We start from the raw sequence: 26,549 nt of genomic DNA on the forward strand, positions 1-26,549 counted from the left end.
TGAAAAAAGGGACTTACAACCCAGATTCAAAATTCTGACAGTTGTCTTTCCCCCCCACACACACACACACATACAACCACACGACTGTATGTTGGGTGCTTTATAAGGGTCTATGACAATTTGCCAACTCTCCTCAGCCAACTCTCCACGGGCAACTTGCTGAGGCCAACTAATACTGAAGTGGTGCAATAGAACCATTAAAGAGAGGATGCCAAAGCAGGGACAGAATGAAACGTGAATAGCAAAAATTAAAACATTTTTATTTTATTTTACATAATTAAATAGAATTGTTAAACTGCCCTGCAGCGAGTTGTCTCGTGGTGAGTTGTATGCAGGTAGTTCCTGACTTAACAAATAGTTCATTTAGCGGCGATTTGAAGTTACAGCACTGAAAAAGTGACCTAACAACCCTTTTTCACACTTCACCATCATTGCAGCATCCCTGTGGTTATGTGATTTATATTCGGACGGTGGGCAACTGGCTCATATTTATGACGGTCACAGTGTCCTGGGGGGGTCACACGATTGTTCTGTTCCAGTCTACGTGAGTCCTTCTTATGCTCACAAGGAGAAACCCTTCTTCCAACAAGCAGGCTGGAACCTGCTTCTCCTTTTATTGTTCACAGACCTGAGTCAGTGTCCAAGGCAAACAAACACGGTTCACAGAAACACGATCCTCAACACGAACGGTTGTCTTCGGCAACCAGCACCTCCCACACCTTTCCTTTTATTATGCAACCAAGGCGTGGCTTCCTAATGCCTGCTCCTTTGCCTTTGGAGCCGCCCCATTGCATTCCTCTGTCCTACTCGCTTCTCTTGCCTGTGCTTTCGTGCATCCTGGATTTGTCCCAACTGTTCTTCATCATTGTCCAACTCAGGCTCCCAGCACAGCTGTGTCTCAGCCTGAGCACAAGTAGAGGGGCCAGGCTCCTCGTCCGACTGTAAGTCTCGGAGCTCTTCAGAGCCTTCCTCTGACTCTGATGTCACTCCAGGCCCCTCCTCCTCCTCCTCTGATTCCTCAGACTCAGCTGCCAGATTCACTGGCTGGCGAGGAATCACAACAGCGATCCCCTTTTGTGACCTTCTGACAAGCAAAGTCAAAGGGGAAGCCAGATTCACCTAACCACCGTGTTAACTAATTTGAACAACTGCAGTGATTCCCTTAACAGATGTGGCAAGAAACAATCCTAAAACGGGGCAAAACGTGCATGACACATTTCTCACTTAGCAACGTAGATTTTGGGCTCGGTTGAGGTCGTACGTCGAGGACCACCTGTCCTTTTAGATCAGCGTTTGGCAACTGTAAAACACCTGGGCTTCAGTTCCCAGAATTCCCCAGCCCGGCTTTGTAAAATGGCGGCCTCCAGTCACTTCCACAGATCTGTCTCCTTCCAGCCAGCAGGAGAATACAGAGCTGAGCTTCCAGAAAGGCCTTTGGGAGAAGCTTTTCTGGTGGGATGCTAATGCCTTTCTTCCTCCTAGGTGGTGACTGCTCATGCGGTGCGCGTGGCGGTTACGAGCAACCTGAGCGCAAACATCACTGGGTTTCTCCCCATCCATTGCATTTACCAACTTCTCAGGAGCCGATCGTTCACGAAGCACAAAGTGTCCATCAAGGTGGGTTGCGTGCTTTGCAACAGCCGCTTTCTGGGCGTGTGTGCAAGCAATAGCGATAGCACTTGGACTTATATACTGCTTCATAGTGCTTTACAGCCCTCTCTAAGCGGCTTACAGTCAGCCTGTTGCCCCCCCACCCCCCACCCCCAACAATCTGGCTGCTCATTTTACCGACTTCAGAAGGATGGAAGGCTGAGTGAACTTTGAGCCAGTCAGGATTGAACTGCTGGCAGTTGGCAGAATTAGCCTGCAATACCGCATTCTAACCACTGCGCCACCATGAGAAGGAAGGAAGGAAAAGGAAGGAAAGAAGGAAGGAAGGAAGGAGAAAAGGGAGGGAGAGAAGGAAGGAGGAAGGGAAGGAGTAAAGGAAGGGAGAGAAAGAAGGAAAAGAAGGAAGGAAGGAAGCAATAGCACGTAGACTTATATACCACTTCGCGGTGCTTTACAGCCCTCTCTAAGCGGTTTACAGAGTCAGCATTATTGCCCCCCAACAATCTGTGTCCTCATTTTACCGACCTTTGCAGACTTTTGCAAAGCAAAGTTAGTGGGGAAGCTAGACTCACTTTACAACTGGGTGATTAACTGAACAGCTGCAGTGCTTCACTGAGGAACTGCTGTGTCAACATCCATCTCGGGAATCCAAATACAACTCCAGATTCGTTCCGTTTATGAAAATCTTACTGTTTATTGAATACATTGGTTGGTTATGTCAAAGCAGAACTAACTCTGAGGTTCCCACACCAATTCATCGGCTTAAACAATCGTTTTCCCAGCCAAACCTTCAACGTCTTCCATAATCCATATCAACAGGTCGACTTTGTTTTGGGAATCGTCTGCTTCAAATCCACACGTGTCCTAATGTCTTTTCCCGAAAATAAGGTCCGGTCTTATATTACTATATTATTATATGTTATGTTATTTTTGAAGTCCACAAGTCATAAAAGGGCCACGTTTGAAGACCCCCTGATCTAAAGGCAAGTTGAAACGCAGAGGCACGTAGCTGGCAAAATTTCATCCTTGACAATGTGGCGAGAAAGGTCATCAAAATGGAGCAAATGCTCAGTTCACAACTGCTTTGCTTAACAACAGAAATGTTGAGCTCAGTTGTGGTTGTAAATCGAGAACGTCCTGTGCTGCTGTGTGACAACGAAGCAGCTGATTGCAGTTTTATCCTGAAAGCCCTGGTGTCCTTCAAAAAATATCCATTGTCCTTGACTGTATGTTAGTCCGAAGCAGGGGTAGGCAACCTTGGCTCTTTTGTGACTCGTGGACTTCAACTCCCAGAATTCCTCAGCCAGCATGGGGAAAACTTTGCCCCCCTCATGACCTGTGGACTTCAAGTCCCAGAATTCCTGAGCTGGCATGGCTCAGCATGGAAACCTCTCCCTTTCGCCTCAGAGTGGCTGGCTCAGGAATTCTGGGAGTTGAAGTCCACTAGTCATAAAAGAGCCAAGGTTGCCTACCCCGGTCTGGAGGAAACGATAAAAACTGCAACCCCCACATCTCAAGGCACTAATTTTCCTGTTCTTATTCTAGTCATCCAATTTATCTTCTGTTGTTATTTTTTCTCTCTTAAGGACTGGATTTACAGACAGCTATGTGAAACCACGACACCCCTCCATCCTCAGTTGCTTCCACTCATTGACGTCTACATCAACTCTGTTCTGACACCCGCCTCTAAATCCAACCCAGAAGCCACCAACCAGCCTATCACAGAGCAGGAAATCTTGAATGTTTTCAAAGCACTGACCGGGGTATGAATTTGAAAGCAAAATTATTTAACATTTAAGGGCGATGTTAAGCTTCTGGTGGCATTCTGCTGCAATCAGTATTTTTTTGCCCCCTAGATTAGACTAGAATGAGATCATATTCTCATTTCCCGCTATAGAGATCAGTGTTTCTCAACTGTGGCCATTTTAAGATGGTTGGACTTCATCTCCCAGAATTCCCCAGCCAGCCATGCTGGCTGGGGAATTCTGGGAGTTGAAGTCCAATCATCTTAAAAGTAGCTGAGATTAAGAAACACAGAATTAGATGCATCTGAAGATGTGTCTGATTTACATTCCAACTTGGAAGAGGTGCACACCCGGCTCCCAGAATTCCCCAACCTGGCTGGCTGGCAGAATTCTGGGAGTTGAAGTCCACCTACCTTAACATTGCCAAGGTTGAGAAACACTAGCATTGATGTTTCCTTTCTTCCTTCCTTTGGAAGGGGACTCCGAGATTGTAAAGACACCCAGAGTTATCCTGTAGTAAGATGGGTGGCCAATAGGTTTTACAAACAAACGAACAAAACCTGGGGCAACGATGAGAACAACATCCCGGCCTCAAGATCCTTATTCTTGCTTTTGAATTGCTAGCTCTCCCAAAAGGCCGTTGGGATTCCTAGATCAGGGCTTTTCAACCTTTTCACCCATTGTACCACTTTTAGGATATGGCATCATCCGAGTACCACCAGTCGCCTAGCAAGGGGTCAAAAACTTGATTGGCAGTGGGGTTGGGGGGGTCCTTTGGTTTTTATTCCCCCCCCCCCTCTGTTGGGTGGTTGCAGCAAGTTTTGGTCACTTCACATGACCCTGGGACAATGTGACCGTCATAAATATGAATCAGTTGCCACGCATCTGAATGTAAATCACAAGACCTTGGAGATGCTGCAACATTCCAGCTGATCAGTGCTTCTTCTGGGCTTAGCAGAAGTGCCAGGTTCAGCACTGAGCTCCAGCTGGATCCTGCTGCTGATCCTGGTGCTTCCGCTGAGCCCCGACAGCCCCTAAGAAGCGCTGATCCTGGCGCTTTCACAGAGCCCTGACAGCCCTGCAGCTCCAGCCATCTCTCACTCAGGCTTGTGTGGTGCTGCCACCGGTTCAGCTCATGCCCCACCACCACCACTTTTCTAGGATGGTCATGTACCACCTGCCGGGTGTCAATGTACCACAGGTGGTACCCATACCACTGGTTGAAAAGCCCTATCCTAGATCAATCTTTCTGAACCTAGCCACAGGTTGGGACATAGTGAGGTGAGACTAATGGGAGCTGTTATTTGGCTTACTGGGCAGATACTAGGAAGGGGATAAAGGTTTGAGACTTGCAAGATTGGTGTCAGCCTTGTGAGGTAGTCCAGGCAAGAAGCATGCTCAGAATGAACTATTTATACTTTATTATAAGGTTACATTACAATTACTGAGTCGTGGTGGCGCAGCAGTTAGAATGCGGTATTGCAAGCTGACTGCCTACAGCCAGGAGTTCGATCCTGACTGGCTCAAGGTTGACTCGGCCTTCCGGCCTTCCGAGGTCGGTAAAATAAGGACCCAGATTGTTGGGGGCCATAGGCTGACTCTGTAAACCGCTTAGAGAGGGCTGTAAAGCTCTGTGAAGTGGTATATAAGTCAGACATGTCAAATGCAAGGCCCGGGGGCTGGATCCGGCCCGTGAAGTGGTTTCATGTGGCTTGCGAAGCCATCCTGGAAACAGTGAGGGAACAGCCCCCACCCACTGCCTTGGCCCTGGCCCAGAGACCCTCCTTCTGCCAGAGACCCTCAGATCTGTCCCACTCCTGCCCAGGCCCCCATAGGCACCCTTGATGTGAACGATGTAGAGCTGGCCACACCCACCCAGTAGGCCATACGCACTCTGGCCACGCCCACCCAGTAGGCCACGCCCACCCTGGCCATACCCACCCGGCCCCTTGAGGGCAACCGCAATGCTGATGCGGCCCTCAATGAAATTGAGTTTGACACCCCTGGTCTAAGTGCTGTTGCTATTCTTCCTTCCTTCCTTCCCTCCCTTCCTCCTTTCTCTCCCTCTCTTTTCCCCTTCCTTCCTTTCTGTCTCCCTCCCTCCCTACCCTACTTCCTTCTTTCTCTCTCTCCCTCTCCTTCCTTCCTTCCTTCCTTCCTTCCTTCCTTCCTTCCCCATGGTGGCGCAATGGTTAGAATGCAGTATTGCAAGCTGACTCTGCCCACTGCCAGGAGTTCGATCCTGATTGGCTCAAGGTTGACTCAGCCTTCCGTCCTTCTGAGGTCGGTAAAATGAGGACCCAAATTGTTTGGGACCATAGGCTGACTCTGTAAACCGGTACTGGTCCACGGACTGGGGGTTGGGGCCCCCTGGCATAGTCTGTGGCTTTTCTCTCTGTCTCCCAAGGTCGCTCCCTCACACCATTACAATTCATTTAGTGACCGTTCAAAGTGACAATGGCACTGAAAAAATTGACTTATGACTGTTTTTCACACTTAATGACCATTGCAGCATCCCCGTGGCCACGGGACTTACATTCCAAAGTTTGGTAACTGGTTCATACTTACCATGTTTTTCCAAAAATAAGACCAGATTTTCTTTTTGTGTTTTGCCTCCAAAAGAGGCACCAGTTCTTATTTTCAGGGGGTGTCTTTTATACTCAACTCTGGCATCGACAGCCCTGCCCAGCCGGTCCACTTCTTCTGGGGCCGAAGTCCTTCAGCTGCATTCGGGCCTGCATTTTGCAGTCAGGTCTCTCTGAAAGGCCTACGCAGCTGAGTACCGACCTATGGATTGAATCCATAGCTCAGTTCTCGGCTGCAGTGGCCTTCCGGAAATCCCTGTGACTGAGAAATGCAGGTCTGGCTGCAGAAGACGCCACAGAAGAAGTGGGACGACGAGGAGAGGTGTGGCTGCAAGGTAAGGGGGTGCAAGGCACGTGGGGCAGCTCCACAACCCCCATCCCTGCCCTAGCTTGATTTTTAAGTGTGTGCCTCGCCCCCAAACTAGGGCTTATTTTGGGGGTAGGGCTTATATTAGGCCCACCCCTAGATATGAAGCTAGGGCTTATTTTCGGGGTACATATGGCGGTGGCAGCATCCTGGGGTCATGTCATCCCCTTTTGTGACCTTCTGACCAGCAAAGTCAACAGGCAAAACAGATTCACTTAGCACCTTTTAAAAGTCGTAAAATAGAGCAGAACTCACTTAACAAACTTCTCACTTAGCAACTTAAATTTTGGACTCAATTATGGTTGTACGTTAAGGACTACCTGTATTTACAACGGGGGGGGGGGCAGCATCCCAGACTATGTGATGACCACTTGTAACTTTCGCAGCTGACTCCCAACAAGCAGAATCAGTGGGATGTGGTCGTGCAGTGTCCCAGGATCACGTGATCCCCTTTTGTGACCGTCTGACAAAGCAAAGTCAACAGGGAAGTCAAATTCACCTAACAACCGTGTTACAAACTTAACCACCGCGCTGATTCCCTTAACGGCGGTGGCAATAAAAAGTTGTAAAATGGGTCAAAATTCACTTTAGCTGTCTCGCTTAGCAATGGAAATGTTGGGCTCGATTGTGATCGCACGTCGAGGGCTAACTGTGCACGATCCCATGATAAATCTTCTGCATTTCTCATCCGTAGGGAGGAGACTCGGCAGCTCGTCTGAATCCCTGTTACGGAATCACTGCTCAGCTTTTGGTCCTCTACTACATCCTGTCTTACGAAGAAGCCATCCTGGCTAGTTCAAAGAGTTTGGGTACGAGGCAGAGAATGGGGTCCTCTGGAGCAGGGTTCCCCAACCGGTGGGCCGCGGCCCTATTGGCCACCAGGCTGTGTTGTGTGGCTGGCTGGTGGACACATGTGCTCGCATGCACGCACAGAGCCCCACTCACACGAGTGTCGCCATGAGCGTCGTGGATGTTTGTGGCCCCACTTGTGCAAGCGTCGTTGCGATCATTTGCGGCCCCACTCCACGCCCCCTCAAGCATTGCGGGGGTTCCACGGCCCGAATCGCTTGAGCAACAGGTGTTCATGCACGCTTGCACACATTCACCCCACCCACAAAACCATCCCTTCTTTCCTGCCCTCTCCTTCCCCCCACTTCCGGCTGCCAACTCCAAAAGGTTGGGGAACTATGCTCTAGAGTTTGATCTAAGATTTATTTATTTATTTATTTATTTATTTATTTGATTTATATACCGCCTTTCTCCTGAAGGACTCAGGGCGGTGTACAGGGCAATAAAATAAGAATACATTAGTTAAATAATTTTAAAACCCAAACCCATCAGGCCAGGCCGGCTTGTTCGAATAGATAAGTTTTTAGATCACGCCGGAAGGAGCGAAGGTCGGGGGCCATCCGGAGTTCAGATGATCCAAGGCCTGGAGAACATAGGAAGAACGGCTGCAGGACTGGGGTTTGGCTTGTCTAAAGAAAAGAAGAAATAGGGGAGACATGATAGCAGCATTCCAGTATTTGAGGGGCTGCCACAAGGCAGAGGAGGTCACGTTATTCTCCAAAGCACCAGAGGGAAGGACGAGAAACAATGGTTGGGAACTGATCAAAGAGAGAAGCAACCTGGAATTAAGGAGAAACTTCCTGACAGTGAGGACAATTGACCAGTGGAACAGCTTGCCACCAGAATTCATGGGCGCTCCATCACTGGAGATTTTTAAGAAGAGATAGAATAGAGTAGAGTAGAGTAGAGTAGAGGAGTAGGAAGGGACCTTGGAGGTCTTCTAATCCATCCCCCTGCTTAAGCAGGAGAATCTACACCGTCTCAGACAGGTGAATGTCCAGTGTCTTCTTAAAAATCTCCACTGACGGAGCACCCACAATTTCTGGAGGCAAGCTGTTCCACTGGTTGACTGGACATTCGTTGGATGGTATAGGTCAGTGACGGTGAACCTTTTAGAGACCGAGTGCCCAAACTGCAACCCAAAACCCACTTATGTATTGTTGGGTGCCGGGTGGGTGTGGCCAATGGGGTAGGCATGGCCCCTTGGGTGGGTGTGGCTGTGGTGGTAAAGGCAGACTGGGTGGGACTAAAAAGTTCAATCAATCAATTCCAACTTTGCGAGATCTTTTTTTTCCCCACGAGAAGTTGAAATTGATTGATTGAACCTTTTTTTTGTTTTTGCACACGGTGGCGGGGGCCTAAAGCAAAAATATTTTATAAAACCGAGCTGAAGGACTAGGACTGGGGCAATGGTGCGTGTGCCCACAGAGAGGGCTCTGCGTGCCACCTGTGGCATGTGTGCCATAGGTTCGCCACCACGGGTATAGGGTCTCCTGCTTGAGCAGGGGGTTGGACTAGAAGACCTCCAAGGTCCCTTCCAGCTATATTCTATTCTATTCTATTCTATTCTATTCTATTCTATTCTATTCTATTCTATTCTATTCTATTCTATTCTATTCTATTCTATTCTATTCTATTCTATTCTATTCTATTCTATTCTATTCTATTCTATTCTATTCTATTCTATTCCATTCCATTCCATTCCATTCCATTCCATTCTATTCTATTCGAGTGCATGAAGAGGGAGTGACTTGCATTAGTTGCAGTCGTGTGACTTTTGAATACAACAAGGCTGTTGCTCTGTTGTGTCTTGTGCAGCTGCCATGCAAAAGAAGCCCAAGTCTTACTCGCCCGCGCTGATGGATCAGATCCCGATTAAGTTCCTCATCCGGCAGGCTCAAGGACTGCAGCAAGAACTGGGAGGTAGGTTTAGCTAAAATTTATCATGGAATCCTAGAGTTGGAACGTAGCCTTGAGCTCACCTAGTCTAACCCCACCCCCTCCTACTGGAGTTCTGATTAAAACATTTTGGAATGCCGAATAAAACATCTCTGACCGATGGCTTGGTCTCATCTGCCTGATGAGATCTGTTGTCGAATATATTTGTGAAGTATATTTGTGAAATAAAAAACCGGTCAGTCCTAGAGGAGATCAACCCTGACTGCTCTTTAGAAGGCCAGATCCTGAAGCTAAAACTCAAATACTTTGGCCACCTAATGAGAAGGAAGGACTCCCTGGAGAAGAGCCTAATGCTGGGAAAGATGGAGGGCAATAGAAGAAGGGGACGACGGAGGTGGCTGGATGGAGTCACTGAAGCAGGAGGCGTGAGCTTAAATGGACTCCAGAAGATGGTAGAGGACAGGAAGGCCTGGAGGAACGTTGTCCATGGGGTCGCGATGGGTCGGACACGACTTCGCAACTAACAACAAAATGTGTATCTTAGACATGACAATTATTATGTAATGAAACGGGAAATTTGGGCTACCTAAATACTATGGATCTTAAAGGCTAAATTGGAGCACTGTAATTGAAAATGGGTAAAATCTTAAAAACAGGACATGATAACTACAACTAAAAATATATTGATAAATACCTTAACTGACTGTGTTATAACTAGTAATGTATTAACTTGATTGTGATACAATAACTGTGGGAAATAGAGAGGGATTTTTTAGATCATTTAACCTGAGACAGGCGCTAAGCACATTGATTTGTGCTTTAAATTGTAAGCCGCCCTGAGTCTTCGGAGAAGGGCGGGATATAAATGGGATTAAAACAAAAAACAAAACAAAAAAATGATTTTGTTAATGGACGATTGTTTTACCCAATCACCACGTTGCTTCCTAAGCACTTTGATATTTTGATGGAAAATTGGAAAATTGATAAAAACCTTGTTTTAAAAGATCTGTTGTCCAGTCAGTAGACCAAACTGGCTGTCTTAACGATTACGGTGAAAACTTTATTTTTTTCCCCTCCCCGGGGATGCAAATTTTAAACTAATGGAATGCTTTTGAGATTGGTTGCATTTGCATTGTTCTGCTGTTGGTTTTCACACGGTTTTAGTCTTCCAGCGAATATGCACCCTTGGGGGTGAGGGCATTTTGTCCATCTGTAAACCATTTGTCCACTCTCCGCCCCCCCACAGGCTTGCATTCTGCGCTGCTGCGCCTCCTGGCCACCAACTATCCACACCTTTGCATTGTGGATGACTGGATCTGTGAGGAACACATCACGGGCACCGATGTTTTACTGCGCAAGATGCTTCTGACCAACGCTGCTAAGAGACACTCCCCAGGGCAGCTGCAGGAAGGTGGGTCTCCTTGGGAGTCACACTGGGTGGATAGAATAGAATAATAAGAGTTGGAAGGGACCTTGGAGGTCATCTAGTCCAACCCACTGCTCAGGCAGGAAACCCTATACCATTTCAGACAAATAGCTACACAATCTCTTCTTAAAAACTTCCAGTGTTGGAGCATTAAACAGTTCTGGAGGCAGGATGTTCCACTGGTTAATTGTTCTCACTGTCAGAAAATTTACCCTTAGTTCCAGGTTGCTTCATAATAATAATAATAATAATAATAATAATAATAATAATAATAATAATAATAACAACAACAACAACAATAACAATAATAATAATAATAATAATAATGAAGAAGAAGAAGAAGAAGAAGAAGAAGAAGAAGAAGAAGAAGAAGAAGTAGTAGTAGTTGGAAGGGACCTTGGAGGTCATCTAGTCCAACCCCCTGCTTAGGCAGAAAACCCTATACCATTTCAGACAAATGGCTGTCCAGTCTTTTCTTCAGAAATTCCAGTGTTGGAGCATTCACAGCTTCTGGAGGCAAGGAGTTCCACTGGTTAGTTGTTCTAACCGTCAGGAAGTTTCTCCTTAGTTCTAGGTTGCTTCTCGGTTAGTTTCCATCCGTTGCTTCTTGTCCTGCTTTCAGGTGCTTTGGAGAATAGCTTGACTCCCTCTTCTTTGGGGCAACCCCTGAGATACTGGAAGACTGCTATCATGTCCCCCCCTCGTCCTTCTCTTCATTAAACCAGACATGCCAATTCCTGCAACTGTTACTTATATGTTTTAGCTTCTGCTCCTCTGCTCCTCTTTGTTGCTCTTCTCTGCACACTTTCAACATCTTTTTTACATCATGGCGACCAAAACTGGATGCCGTATTCCAAGTGTGGCCTTACCAAGACCTTGTAAAGTGGTATTAACACTTCATGTGATCTTGATTCTGTCCCTCTGTTAATGCAGCCTAGCACTGTGTTGGCTTTTTTGGCAGGTGCCAAAAAACTTCGCTCCTACCCATGGCATTGCTGTAACATTGTCTCACGGAGAAAATAGGAAAGAAACGGGGCCAGAGGAATACAGATTACAGATAAGTCTTCGACTTACAATCATTCACTTAGTGACCGAAGTTACAACAGCATTGAAAAAAAGTGACTTCAAACCGTTTTTCACACTTATGACCGTTGGAACGTCCCCCGCGGTCGTGTGATCAAAATTCAGACGCTTGGCAACCGGCGTGTACTTCTGCCGGTTGCAGAATCTGGGAATCGTGTGATCCCCTTTTGTCAATGGGGAAAGCCAGGTTCACTTAACAACCGCGTTATTAATTTAACAGCGGCGGTGATTCACTTAACAACTGTGGCAAGGAAGCTGGTAAAACGGGGCCAAACTCACTTAACAACTTAGCAATGGAAACTTTAGAGCAATTGTGCTCGGAAGATCCCAAAAGGCAATCACACGACCCCAGGATACTGCAGCTGTCAGAAGTACATGCCAGTTGCCAAGCCTCTGAATTTTAATCATGTGACCGTGAAGATGCTGCAGTGGTCGTAAATGTGAATGATTCAATTCCCTTTTTTCAGCCACTAAACGGATGGTTGTTAAGTGGAGGATTACCTGTACTGATTTCCCCCATATACCATGCCAAAAATGAGAACAAGGCATCTCAGCGGAGGCGCCAACCCTTTGAGGTAGGCCAAATCAAACTCTTCTCTCTTTTTTTCCCCCAATACATTTTTTTTTCATCCCTTAGCTTTTTCAACACTGCGAGGGAATCACACCCAGGTCTTGCAGATTTTGGAGCACCTAACCCTCCTCTCGGCTGCCGAATTAATTCCTTACGCCGAAGTGTTGACCTCCCACATGCACCAGCTGTTCCATCCTGGAGTCCCTCGGCGAATACTCCAGACGGTCAACAGGATTTGGATGGCGTTGAACATGGTCATGCCCCGAAGGTGGGTGGTGTGGAGCTGCACGAGCTTGCGCTTCATCCGCAGGTGTTAGGAAGGTAGCGTCCTTCACAGTGGAGTTGTCAATAGACTGGAATATTGTAGCTCGGGGTTGAACTGTAGGGCCCTGGGTACTCTCTTGAGTTGGGTTGCTTTCTGGCAGACGTTTCATGACCCAACTAGGTAACATCATCAGTGCGAGAAGGGAGTGGGATTTGTGGGAGGGAGGAGGAGAAGAAAAACTGAGGTCCTTGGTGCTCTCTGAGTTTGGAGATTTTCTTGCAGACATTTCAGTACCCAACTAGGTAACATCATCAGTGCTAAAAAGGAGTGGGGATTGTGGAGAGGAGGAGGAAGAGGAGGAGGAAGACTGTGGGTTCCTTGGTGCTCTCTGAGCTTGGTGGTTTTCTTACAGACGTTTCATGACCCAACTAGGTAACATCATCAATGCTAGAAGGGAGGAGGAGGATTGTTGGGTCCTTGGTGCTCTCTGAGTTTGGAGGTTTTCTTGCAGACCTTTCATGACCCAACTAGGTAACATCATCAGTGCTAGAAGGGAGTGGGGTTTGTTCCTTACTCTATACAAGTGGCTTGCCGTGTCAGTACCGGTGGGTGCATTCTTGATGGTTCCTTGACGAGGCTGTTCTTTACTGTTTGATTGAGTTGGTAGTTCCTCGATTGGGGTATTGTTTACAGTGGTACCTCGATACTCGACTGCTTCCAAATTCATCAACTTTGGTCTTTTTTTTCTTCCAGGTTGTGGGTAATGACAGTGAATGCCCTGCAACCGTCAGGCAAAACGGTCAGACAGCAGAAGTACACCCAGAAGGACTTGCTCATCGATCCCCTGATTGTGTTAAGGTGTGATCCGAGGGTTCACAGGTAAGGCTGTTTTACAAATCCTATCCTCCTCAACAGCTACCGGTGTGTGTGTGTGTGTGTGTGTGGAGTTCTCAGGATGCAATCTACAAATGATGCAGGCGCAACATTTCAAACTCTGTCAGTCAGGGCGGTACAGGTGAGTCCTCCAGTTAGGATTACAATTCAGGCCAAAATTTCGGTTGCTAAGCGAGACGCTTCTTTGGCAAGTTTTGCTCCATTTTACGACCTTTCCTGTCAACCACTGTTAAGTGAATCACTGTGGCTGTTAAGTGAGTCACACGGTCGTTAAGTGAATCTGGCTTCCCCCATTGACTTTGCTTGTCAGAAGGTCGCCAAAGGGGATGACGTGACACACACACCCACCCACCCTCCGGGACACCGCAACCGTCTTTAATGTCAGTTAGCTGCCAAGCAGCCCAATTTTGATCACGTGACCGTGGGGATGCGGCAATGGTTGTTAAGTGTGACAAAATAATCGTAAGTCACTTTTTTCAGTGCCGTAGTCACTTTGAATGGTCGCTAAATGAACTGTTGTAAGTGGAGGACTACCTGTATTTGGCTCGGCAAAAAAGAGACTTGCACTTTATCTTATTTTTTTTAATCTTGATAAGGGGTTTCTGCTTCAGTCCAAAGATCTGATTTGCCAAAGTGTGCACAGCGGCAGCTAACGTCACAAGCAGGCAGAGTGGCTGAATTCCCACGATGGCTGGCTGGCTGGCACTTCTCGTCTTAATGCACACGTGATGTAGGCCAGGGCTTTTCAACCAGTGGTACAGGTACCACCTGTGGTACATTGGCACCTGGCAGGTGGTACGTGACCATCTTAGAAAAGTGGCAGCAGGGGAGGGAAATGAGCTGAACTGGTGGCAGCACCGCACAAGCCTGAGCGAGAGATGGCTGGAGCTGCAGGGCTGTCAGGGCTCAGCGGAAGCACCAGGATCAGCGCCAGGATCTAGCTGGAAGAAGCACCAATCAGCTGGAATGTTGCAGAATCTCCAGGGTCTTGTGATTTACATCCAGATGCTCAGCAAGTGATTCATATTTATTACAGTCACAGTGTCCCAGGGTCATGTGAAGTGACCAAAACCTGCTGCAACCACCCAGCAGACAGGGGGAATAAAAACCAAACACCCCACCCCACCCCCGCTGCCAATCCTCAACAGAAATGCTCACAACAAAAAAAACCTCGGACAGGAGGAAGAGCGCCGCTGGGCGGGCAGGCAGGTGTCTTGCTAGGCTGTGGCTTGGGAGGCACTTTTTCCAGTGCCATTGTAACTTCGAACAGTCACTAAGCGAAGTGTTGTAAGTCAAAGACTAGCTGTAGTTCATCACTTTTTTTCTTTTTTTTTTTTTGGTCATCAAATTTTTGACAGTTTACTAGGCGATTGGTGGTACTCGGATGTCGCCGTATCCTAAAAGTGGTACAATGGGTGAAAAGGTTGAAAAGCCCTGATGTAGGCTTTGCCATCCAGCATTTTTTGATCCAGAAGTTTGATTTTGTATTTTTTATTTTTTTTGTAATGGAGTGTTCCTGGCGATACAGACCGTTTCTCAACTTATGACCGGTTCCTTAAGGACTGTTTGTAAGGTCTCGCCTCAGCTAATCCCTTAAGAAAGTCGAACTCTTGAAGCCAACAGCATTTCAAAAAGATCAATCAGAGAGGTAGTGAGGGCAGAGAAAACAGGCAGGATGTTGTGATTCAGTGTCAGCCTGTGCTCCCAGCAGCTGAGTCTGATGAATCTGAGGAGGAGGAAAAGGAGGGGTTTGGAGAGCCTTTGGTGTCGAAGGGAGGCTCTGATGCACTGCAGGACTCTCAGCCTGGCCCCTCCAGTCGTGTTTCTCACGAGGCTCAGCTGTGTGAGGAGGTGGTGTCAGACTCAGATGAGTCACAGCTGAATCTGTTCAGAGACACTAGAAGCAGAAGGCAATCCAGCAGAGCAGAGCAGAGAAAATCAATGAGGCAACTCAGTGAGAGGAGGAGAAGGCAGTGAGAAGCCACGCCTTGGGACTGATAATAAAAGGGGAAGGTGTGGGCGGGGCTGGTTGCTGAAGGCAACCCTTTGGAGACATTCTAAGAGAATCCTGGTCTGTTCTTGCTAATCTGTTTGACTTGTTGGATGTTTTGAATCATGTATTTTTGGTTGAAGAAAATATTCTGCTGCTTTTTTGTTTGAAAGACTTTATTATTTGGAACTGTAAATAAATTTGGGTTGGGTTTTTCCCCCCAGCCTATTGATTATTAAAAGGAAAAAGGGGTTGTCCCTGACACACAAACAGGGCCGGTCATAGGCTGGAACAGACCACAGGATCTAAATTTCCCGTGCCAAAATGATAGATTAAACATTAGGTTGTTTAGACCAGAGGTCTCCAACCTTTTGGGCACCAGGGACCGGTTCCATGGACAGAGGTTTTTCCAAGGACCGGAGGGGTGTGTGTGTGGTTTTGTATGCTGCCTGCATCCCGCAGATGGGGCTTTGCTTGTTTGTGTGTACCGGTTGCTGGCCTGCCGTGGTCCGGTACTGGTCCATGGATCGGGGGCTTGGGGATCCCTGGTTTAGACCCCTCCCAACTGCCCACTCCATGAGAGCCAGTCCAGAGTTGTGAAGGTGTTGTGAGAACTTCAAGCTGAGAAGGTGATAAGAAGTTGTTTTTGGGTGCTGCCACCTTGGTTCTCCGGAGACGAGACAAAGCAGATGGCTCCAGGGCAGGGGTGGGGAACCTTGGCTCTTTTATGGCTGGCTCAGGAATTCTGCATTTTACAATATTTTTTCCTCAAAATGGGCATTTACTTCTGTTTGTTTTTTTTTTTGTAAAACCGGCCCAGGGCAAACAATTCACTCACTGAATGATGGCAACGTTCACTTAACAACCGCGGCATTTGCTTTATGAATGCCACATTTGTTTAACGGCTGGCGCGAAAGTTGTAAAATCGGTTTTCTCGCACGGCTGGTCCGCTTCACAAATACACGCCAGTTGGCCAAGTGCCAGAATTTTGATCAGGTAGCCATAGCCCTAAGTGCAGGCGAGCAGTCGTCAGTCACTTTTTTCAGTGTTGCCGTAACTTGGAATGGTTGCTCAACAAATGAATGAGGGCGAATCGACGTGTCCCAGGATAATGTTGCGGGATCCAATCTGGGTCGGTCGCTAGGACCAGAGATTTAGTCTTTTTGAACTTTTGGACTCGTATTTATAAGTACCACAGCCAGGACAGCACACACACACACACACACACACACACTGCTGGATCAGGTCTACAACCCCAGGTCTATGGACTGGCACCGGTCCGTGTCATGCCAGCAACCGGTCCGCACAAACAAGCCAAGCCCCATCGGTGGGATGCAGGCAGCACACAAAACCACGTCCCTTCCGGCATGTGGAAAAACCTCTGTCCCTGGTGCCCAAAAGGTTGGAGGCCACTCTGCTAGAGAGATGTTCTCTAAGGATGGGCTCCAGCATGAATTCGAAAGTTCAGAAGACAAAACCTTTGGTCCCGGGGACCGACCCAGATTAGATCTGCTAAACGAATGGTTGTAAGGCCAGGACTACCGTGTTTACCCCAAAGTAAGGCCTACGCCAACAATAAGCCCTAGCTTGGGGGTAGCTTTGGGGGTAATATAAGCTCTATCCCAAAAATAAGCCTTAGTTTTGGGGCGAGGCACACACCTAAAAATCAAGCTCGGGTGGGGGTGTGGAGCTTCCCCACCCGCCCCGCACCCGCTTACCTTGCAGCCAGGCCTCTCCTTGCCAGCCCACTTCTTCTTCTGATGCCTCTTCTGCAGCCAGGCTTGCATTTCTCAGTCACAGGGCTTTCCAGAAGGCCACTGCAGCCGAGAACCGAGTTATGGATTCAATCCGTAGCTCGGTTCTGCAAGACCTCAGCAGCCGAGCACCAAGCTATGGATTGAATCCATAGCTCGGTACTCGGCTGCCTAGTCCTTCTGGAAAGGCCTGACTGAAAAATGCAGGCCCGAATGCAGTTGCAGAACTTTGGCCCCAGAAGAAGTGGACCGGCTGGGTGGAGCTGTCGGTGCCGGAGGTGATGTAAGGACTACCCCAAAAATAAGACCTGGTGCCTCTTTTGGAGGCAAATAAAAATAATAATAAGACCCAGTCTTATTTTCAGGGAAACACAGTAGCTGTACACCTCTATTCACTTCTTTTCCCCCCCACCCTCTATTTCCCCCCCCCTTGTTTGTGTCTCCTCAGGTGCCCACCTCTGATGGATATCACTCTGCATATGCTGAATGGCTACCTGCTGGCTTCAAAAGCCTACCTGAGCGCTCACCTCAAAGAAACGGCAGATCAGGACATCAGGCCTTTGCAAAACAACGCAATGGGTTTGGAAGGCCCTGAAGTGACGCGGGACGAACTTAAAAACGCCTTGCTAGCAGCCCAGGTAGTTTTACAAAATATTCAGCTCTTGAAAGGACCAGTTTTCAACAGCTCTTAGCTTCTAGGCAGGCTGGCTGAGAGTAGTTGGGCCGTAAGCTGACCTTTCAACATGCCTGCCATCCTCTTGCAGTTTGCACCATTGAAAACGGACACGATATGTGCAGATCGTCCTCGGCTTTACAACAGTTCATTTAGTGACCGTTCGAAGATACAGCGGCACTGAAAAAAAAGTGGCCCAGGTTTTTCGCACGTTTTTCCCCCCCATGCTTCGGCCCATTGCAGCATTCCCGTAGTCACCTGATTAAAATTCAGATGCTCGGCAGCCGACTCAAATTGACGACGGTGGCAATGTCCCGGTGTGTGTGTGTGTCACGTGATGCCCTTTTGCGACCAAAGTCATTGGGGAAGCCAGTTTCACTTAACGACCGTGTTACTAATGAACAAATGATTAACAAGGTTTTTTGTGGTAACAGCCGGGTGGCTAACTGAGCACCTGCCGTGATTCACTTTGCAACGGTGGCAGGAAAGGTGGTGAAACGGAGCAAAACTCACTTAACAACCGCCGTGCTTAGCAACGGAAATTTATGAGGTTGTAAGTTGAGGACTAACTAGCTGTATTAGGTTAAATGCAGCTCCTGGTGGTTTGCTTCTGGCTGCCCATGCAGAATCCAGTGAGCCATTTACCCTTTGCGCTTTTCCCCTCTCTGCACAAAAGGCTGCCGATTTGCGTCCCACCTGCTTCCACAAGGGAAGGTTGCAGAATTTGGCCCTTAAATGTGGCCTTTTGGTGCGCCAGCCAAAGGACAGCACATTCTCAGCTGCTGAAATGAGGGGGTCCTTGGTGCTCTCTAGGCTCATCTGGGTGCTGGTGGGGAAGTGTGTTTGGTCTTTTTTTTTGTTCCCTTTTTGGCTTGTTGATTGTGTCTTTTGCATAGTATGTAAATATTGTTTATATCTATGTGTCTGTGGATGGCTAATTTGCGAGAGTGCCAGGCTTCTAGAAATTCCCTAGCACCCAGATGAGCCTAGATTAACTCCCAAGATTAACACCAGACTAACAATCAAGAAGTAGAACAACTTGCCTCCAGACGTTGTGCATGCTCCAACCCTGGAAGTTTTTAAGAAGAGATCGGACAACCACTTGTCTGAAATGGTAAGAGTGCAGGGGTAGGCCACCTTGGCTCTTTTATGACTCGTGGACTTCAACTCCCAGAATTCCTGAGCTGGCATCGCTCAGCTTGGAAACTCTCCCTTTCTTCCTCAGCTCAGGAATTCTGGGAGTTGAAGTCCACGAGTCATAAAAGAGCCAAGGAGGCCTACCCCTGGTATAGGGCAGTGGTGGTGAACCCTTTGGAGAACCCTTTGCCCAAACTGCAACCGAAAACCCACTTAAGTATCATCGGGTGCCAGGTGGACATGGCCCATTGGGTGGGTGTGGCCCATTGGGTGGGCGTGGCTGCGGTGGTAACAGCAGACTGGTTGGGACTAAAAAGTTCAATCAATCAATTCCAACTTTGTGAGATTTTTGTTTCTGTGAGAAGTTGAAATTGATTGATTGATTGAACCGCAGAGGCCTAAAGCAAAAAGGTTTTATGAAACCCAGCTGAAGGCCTAGGACTGGGGTGATGGCGCGCGTGTCCATAGAGAGGGCTCTGCGTGCCACCTGTGGTGTGCCATAGGTTCGCCACCACAGGTATAGGGTTTCCCGCCTGAGTAGGGGGTTGGACTACAAGACCTCCAAGATCCCTTCCAGCTATATTCTATTCTATTCTATTCTATTCTATTCTATTCTATTCTATTCTATTCTATTCTATTCTATTCTATTCTATTCTATTCTATTCTATTCTATTCTATTCTATTCTATTCATTCCATTCCATTCTTTCATTATTCTGTTCTATTCTATTCTATTCTATTCTATTCTATTCTATTCTATTCTATTCTATTCTATTCTATTCTATTCTATTCTATTCTATTCTATTCTATTCTATTCTATTCTATTCTATTCTATTCTATTCCATTCCATTCCATTCCATTCCATTCCATTACATTCCATTCTTTCATTATTCTGTTCTACTCTACTCTACTCTACTCTACTCTACTCTACTCTACTCTATTCTATTCCTCCATTCCATTCTTTTATTATTCTACTGTATTCTATTCTATTTTATTCTATTCTATTCCATTCCATTCTGTTCTATTCTATTCCATTACGTTCTGTTCTACTCTACTGTACTCCTATTCCTATTCCTATTCCTCACGTAAACAATGTCCCAATCAAGGAACTGCCAAACAAGGTAACACTAAACAGGCGAAATGAAGAACCTCCAAGACCACCCCCACCAATGCTGACAGAACAAGCCACTAGAATATAAAATGAGAGCAAACCCCATTCCCTACAAGCACTGATGATGTTACCTAGTTTGGGTAGTGAAACGTCTGCAAGAAAACAAGCATGCTCAGGCCTTTATTACTTTATAAGTATCTTAAGACAACAAACATAATTAACAACCTTCTTTCTCCTATTTTCCTTACAACAACAATTCAGTGAGTTGGGTTGCGCTGAGAGAGAGCAGTTGGCCCAAGTCGCCCAGTTGGCTTTCATGCCTACGGTGGAACTAAAACTCACCCTTGCTTGGCAGTTGACCCAAAGTCCCCCATCTGGCTTTCATGCCTAAGGCGGAACTAGAACTCACTGTCTCCTGGTGATTGGCTCAAGTCACCCATCTGGCTTTCACGCCTAAGGTAGAACTAGAACTCAGTATCTCCTGGTGATTGGCTCAAGTCACTTAGCCGGCTTTCATGCCTAAGGTAGAACTAGAACTCACCCTCTCCTGGCGATTGACCCAAACTCACCCATCTGGCTTTCATGCCTAAGGCAGAACTAGAACTCACTGTCTCCTGGTGATTGGCTCAAGTCACCCATCTGGCTTTCACGCCTAAGGTGGAACTAGAACTCACCATCTCCTGGTGATTGGCTCCAGTCACTTAGCCGGCTTTCACGCCTAAGGTGGGACTAGAACTCACCATCTCCTGGTGATTGGCTTCAGTCACTTAGCCGTCTTTCACGCCTAAGGTGGGACTAGAACTCCCCCTTTCCTGGCGATTGACTTAAAGTCACCCATCTGGCTTTAGTGCCTAAGGTGAAACTAGAACTCACCGTCTCCTGACTTGCCTTCTTCCAGGACAGTGCTGCGGTGCAGATCCTTCTGGAGGTTTGCTTGCCTTTGGAAGAAGAAACGTCTCCAGGTAGCAAGTCCAGCAGATTGCTGATGAGTCAGCTGGGAACCGCTGAACGCGGTCCTCAAAAAATGCAGCCCAAAGAGGAAGAGGAGGAAGAGGAGGAGAAGGAAGACGGAGAGGGGGAGGGAGTAGAAGACAGCCTTCTCTGCAACTTGCGGGAGGTCCAGTGTCTGGTCTGCTGTCTGGTGCACCAGATGTTCATCGCCGATCCCAACATCGCTAAGCTGGTTCACTTCCAGGTGCGTGTTGGCTGTTTTACAAGAGGCCCTTTGGAGAAGCTGGGTGCCCGTTCCGAGGCTGGAGCTTCCCTGAGTCTTTCCTGGTTTTTTTCGCACTTGAGCTTGTTGTTGTTGTTAGCTGCGAAGTCGTGTCTGACCTATCGCGACCCCACGGACAACGTTCCGCCAGGCCTTCCTGTCCTCAACCATCTTCTGGAGTCCATTTAAGCTCACGCCTACTGCTTCAGTGACTCCATCCAGCCACCTCATTCTCTGTCGTCCCCTTCTTCTCTTGCCCTCAACCTTTCCCAGCATGAGGCTCTTCTCCAGTGAGTCCTTCCTTCTCATGAGGTGGCCAAAGTATTTGAGTTTTAGCTTCAGGATCTGGCCTTCTAAAGAGCAGTCAGGGTTGATCTCCTCTAGGACTGACCGGTTTGATCACCTTGCAGTCCAAGGGACTGGCAAGAGTCTTCTCCAGCACCAGAGGTCAAAGACTTGAGCTTGAGGTGCCCTTAATTACCATGTTTCCCTGAAAATAAGACCCAACCGGAAAATAAGCTCCAGCCTAATTTTCCAGGACGCTCGTAATATAAACCCCACCCCCAAAATAAGCCCCAGTTCAGATCGTCAGCCAGATGGACGCATTTAGTACCGTATTTCCCTGAATATAAGCCCTAGCTGGAAAATAAGCCCTAATGTGTCTTTTGGAGCAAAAATTAAGACCCGGGGAAACACGGTAAATATGTCAGATAATTACAGGTAGCTCTCAGGTTACAACAATTATGGAGCTTGCCCATGACGGTCATAAGATGTAGCAGTTGTCAAATGGGACAGGTGACCACATAGAAGAGGGAGTCAAGCTATTCTCCAAAGCGCCTGAAGGCAGGACAAGAAACAACGGATGGAAACTGATCAAGGAGAGAAGCAGCCTAGAACTAAGGAGAAATTTCCTAATAGTTAGAACAATTCATCAGTGGAACAACCTGCCTCCAGAAGCTGTGAGTGCTCCAACACTGGAGGTTTTCAAGAAGAGACTGGACAGCCATTTGTCTGAAATGGCATAGGGTTTCCTGCCTGAGCAGGGGGGTTGGACGAGATGACCTCCAAGGTCCCTTCCAGTTTATGACCATTACCACTGTTGACTGCAATGGGCAGTCTCCGTTACGGTCCTGTATTATCTGACATATTTAATTGATGGCATCCCGAGCCTTACGGCTAAGCCATACGGGCTACTCTTTTTTTTCGTCCCTTTCTCTCCAAACAGGGCTATCCTTGTGAGCTGCTCCCCCTCACCGTGGCTGGCATCCCCTCTATGCATATCTGCCTGGACTTCATACCCGAGTTGATTGCTCAGCCTGAACTGGAGAAACAGGTACCGCCCCTTCTCCCCGTACGTGTGGGTCTGGGGTCTTAGATCAGGGGTTTTACTGCTTTCAGCCCAATCTGGAAGAGTGGCTGTGTGCCAGGCCCCCTTGGCGAAGAAGCACTGTCCCCAGGAAGCAGGTCACCTTGGGCTCCTGGCACCTCTCCTCTTGGAATAGGCTTCCCCAGAAATATGGATGGCCCCAAATTTGTTGGCTTTTCGCAAAGCTGGGAAGACCTGGCTCTTCTCCCAGGCTTCGGGGCCAGGATGTTCCTTCGAAGGGCTCTCAGTGGGAGAATGCATAGGGTGAACGAGCTGAGATTTTGTGTGTGTGTGTGTGTGTGTGTGTGTGTGTGTGGAGGAGGAGGAGGAGGCATTTTTGCCTTCATCTTGACAGGTTTTAGGCATTATGCTTTTATTCTGTCTGCGATTCAGACATTCCCAACAATGGTTGGAAACTGATCAAGGAGAGAAGCAACCTGGAATTAAGGAGAAACCTCCTGACAGTGAGGACAATCAACCGGTGGAACAGCTTGCCACCAGACATGGTGGGTGCTCCATCACTGGAGGTTTTTAAGAAGAGGCTAGACTGAGATGGTATAGGTTCTCCATTGGGCTCGAGGTGCCATCAGCCATCAGGTGCCATCAGATAACACAGGACCCTAAAGGAGACTGCCCATTACAGTCAACAGTGATAATGGTCATAAACTGGGTAAACAACAACAACAACAACAACAACAACAACAACAACAACAACAACAACAACAACAATAATAATAATAATAATAATAATAATAATAATAATAATAATAATAATAATAATAAAGTTGGAAGGGACCTTGGAGGTCATCTAGTTTCCTGCTCAGGCAGGAAACCCTATACCATTTCAGACAAATGGCTGTCCAGTCTCTTTTTAAAAACTTCCAGTGTTGGAGCATTCACCGCTTCTGGAGGCAGGTTGTTCCACCGGTTAATTGTTCTCGCTGTCAGGAAGTTTCTCCTTAGTTCTGGGTTGCTTCACTGTGATGAGTTTCCATCCGTTGCTTCTTGTCCTGCCTTCAGGGGCTTTGGAGAATAGCTTGACTCCCTCTTCTTTGGGGCAGCCCCTGAGATATTGCCCCCCTCGTCCTTCTCTTCATTAAACTACACATCCCCAATTCCAGCAACCGTTCTTTGTATGTATTAGCCTCCAGTCCCCTAATCCTCTTTGTTGCTCTTCTCTGCACTCTTTCTAGAGTCTGTGTGTGTGTGTGTATGTGGTGGTGGTGGTGGGGAATCTCGACGTCAGAACTTTGGATCTGGGTCATAAGTCCCCTTTTTCGGGTCTGTCATTTTCAAAAGAGCAACTGGACCCCCTTGGGGGGTTTTTTTGGCTTGAAAATGCTTTGCTTCTCATCCAAGAAGCTTCTTCAGTTCTGAAGTTTGCAAAGAAAAAAAACCCGAGAACGTCCAGTTGCCTTTTGGAAAAAAACACCTTCGGGACAACCATGAGCTGGAGGGTTGAGGATCTCCCTAGACTGAGTCATCGGCTGTAAGTCGAGGATTGCTTATACTTGAAATATACATCAGAAAAAAGTATTTATTTATTTAGTTACCAAATTTAGGTGTCCCCCCCTATTCACCAAAGAGAGAAGCAACCTGGAACTAAGGAGAAACTTCCTGACAGAACAATTAACCAGTGGAACCACCTGCCTCCAGAAGCTGTGAATGCTCCAACACTGGAGGTTTTTAAGAAGAGACTGGACAGCTATTTGTCTGAAATGGGATAGGGCAGGGGTAGGCAACCTTGGCTGTTTTATGACTTATGGACTTCAACTCCCAGAATTCCTGAGCTGGCATGGCTCAGCATGGAAGCCTCTCCATTTCTCCTCAGCATGGCTGGCTCAGGAATTCTGGGAGTTGAAGTCCACGAGTCGTAAAAGAGCCAAGGTTGCCTACCCCTGATATAGGGTTTCCTGCCTGAGCAAGGGGTTGGACTAGATGACCTCCAAGGTCCCTTCCAACTTTATTATTATTATTATTCTCTAATGCGGACCATAAGTATGCTTGTTCTAGGGTAAAATCTGTCCACGGGCATCTCTGGCACCTCAATCCACCTAGCAATCTTTCTTGCCCGCTGTTCTAGATTTGGTTGTCCCTTTTTTCCCCAGATATTCGCTATCCAGTTGCTTTCCTACTTGTGCATTCAGTATGCTCTGCCCAAATCCCTCAGCGTGGCACGTTTGGCTATCAATGTCATGGGAACGCTCCTGACAGGTAAGCAGTGCTAAAGGTAAACGTTTCCACTGTCCAATTTTGTCTGACTCTAGAGGCCATGGTGCTCACCTCTGTTTGTTAGCCAAAGGAGCCAGCGTAGTGTTCGAAGACATTTTTCGTAGCCACATGGCGAGCGTGGCTGTACGCCTAAGGCAGGGTTCCTCAAACTTGGCCACTTTAAAGACTTGTGGACTTCAACTCCCAGAATTCCCCAGCCAGCATGGCTGGCTGGGGCATTCTGGGAGTTAAAGTCCACAAGTCTTAAAAGTGGCCAAGCTTGGGGGCTCCTGGCCTAAGGGTACAAAACGCTGTTACCTTCCCACCAAAATTTTACCTATTTATCTACTCACATTTGCATGCTTTCGAGCTGCTGACTGGGCAGGAGCTGGAGCGAATAACAGGAGCTCAACCCATCGTCCAGTGCTCGGGTCTCGAATCTGGGCTGTCAGCTTTGCAGCCGTCAAACGCAGCGTTTTTAACTGCCGAGCCTTTGCACCCTGCAAAATCTACCACTGCAAACTAGTCAGTGCCGGCCCCAAAGGTGCTTTTTTCAGGAGGCAACTGGACTTCCTTGTGTTTTCTTTGAAGACGTTTCGCTTCTCGTCCAAGAAGCTTCTTCGGCTCCGACTGGGACGGTGGTGCTCCTTGCAGACAACTGGTCGTTTGCCTTCTTTTAGAGAGTCGTTGAGGCCACGTGGAGGCTTATCTGTGTCCTTAGGGTCACGCAAATGAGGACACAGATAAACCTACAAGTGGCCTCAAGGACTCTCTAAAAGAAGGCAAATGACCAGCTGTCTGCAAGGAGTATAAATACTTCCATTCCCCGCCATCCAGCCAGGGTTGAAGAAGCTTCTTGGATGAGAAGCAAAATGTCTTCAAAAGAAAAACAAGAAAGTCCATTTGCCTCCTGAGAAATCACCTTTGGGACAACCATGACCTGGAGGACTGAGAATCTCTGTGGACATTTAGTGACTGCTGGAAAGTCAAAAGGGACTTTCTTGATGTGAGATTCCATTTTTGGAACCAAACCTCTCTTTGTAATGGGGAGAACATGAAGCCCACTTCACCCGTCCCGGCCAGCACCAGTGCTTTTCTTAATCTATTTATATTGTCTCTCATGTAGGAATTAGTATGTATTTATTTCCTTCGTCCTGTTGGATTTTGTCTGGCCATGTGTACAATGGTGTATTACTGTACAGGTAGTCCTCGGCTTATGACCCGAATTGAGCCCCAGATTTCCAATGTTAAGTGAGACAGCTGTTAATTGAGTTTTGCCCCATTTTATGACTATGGCAGAAGAGGTCGTTAAAATTGGGCATGCCGCACTTAATAATTGCTTTGCTTAGTAAGAGAAACTGCTGGAAATTGTGTTCGTAAGCCAAGGTCTACCCGTAGTTAAGTAACTGTCTTCTGAAAGTTATCTTGTAGTAAGATGGGCAGTCAATAAATTTTATAAACAAAGAAAGAAAAGACGTTCACCTGTGTTTCTTCAAACTCTAGAATAGATTAGAATAGAATGAAATAAAATTAGAATAGAATAGAGAATAGAATAGAATAGACCAGACTATACTAAATAGAATAGAATAGAATAGAATAGAATAGAATAGAATAGAATAGAATAGAATAGAATAGAAAGAATAGAATAGAATAGAATAGAATCTTTATATAGAATAGAATAGAATAGAATAGAATAGAATAGAATCTTTATTGAGAACAGAATAGAATAGAATCTTTATATAGCATAGCATAGAATAGAATAGAATAGAATAGAATAGAATAGAATAGAATAGAATAGAAT

At 47.1% G+C, this 26,549-nt stretch overlaps 1 protein-coding gene across 1 annotated transcript in view; it reads left to right on the forward strand.

The window, feature by feature from the left end:
- INTS2 (integrator complex subunit 2) overlaps nucleotides 1-26,549 on the forward strand; it is a 56,642-nt gene that overhangs the window by 24,151 nt on the left and 5,942 nt on the right. Inside the window, exons 13-23 of the mRNA XM_081346673.1 lie at nucleotides 1,483-1,617; nucleotides 3,198-3,374; nucleotides 7,003-7,117; nucleotides 8,976-9,080; nucleotides 10,303-10,467; nucleotides 12,203-12,404; nucleotides 13,155-13,280; nucleotides 17,488-17,677; nucleotides 20,857-21,153; nucleotides 22,397-22,504; nucleotides 24,646-24,751. Coding sequence (XP_081202799.1) covers nucleotides 1,483-1,617; nucleotides 3,198-3,374; nucleotides 7,003-7,117; nucleotides 8,976-9,080; nucleotides 10,303-10,467; nucleotides 12,203-12,404; nucleotides 13,155-13,280; nucleotides 17,488-17,677; nucleotides 20,857-21,153; nucleotides 22,397-22,504; nucleotides 24,646-24,751 — 1,726 coding nt within the window. The remainder of the gene's footprint in view (nucleotides 1-1,482; nucleotides 1,618-3,197; nucleotides 3,375-7,002; nucleotides 7,118-8,975; nucleotides 9,081-10,302; nucleotides 10,468-12,202; nucleotides 12,405-13,154; nucleotides 13,281-17,487; nucleotides 17,678-20,856; nucleotides 21,154-22,396; nucleotides 22,505-24,645; nucleotides 24,752-26,549) is intronic.

The sequence above is a fragment of the Vipera berus genome (assembly GCF_964194415.1).
Source record: "Vipera berus genome assembly, chromosome: 1".
Classification (NCBI taxonomy): Eukaryota; Metazoa; Chordata; class Lepidosauria; order Squamata; family Viperidae; genus Vipera; species Vipera berus.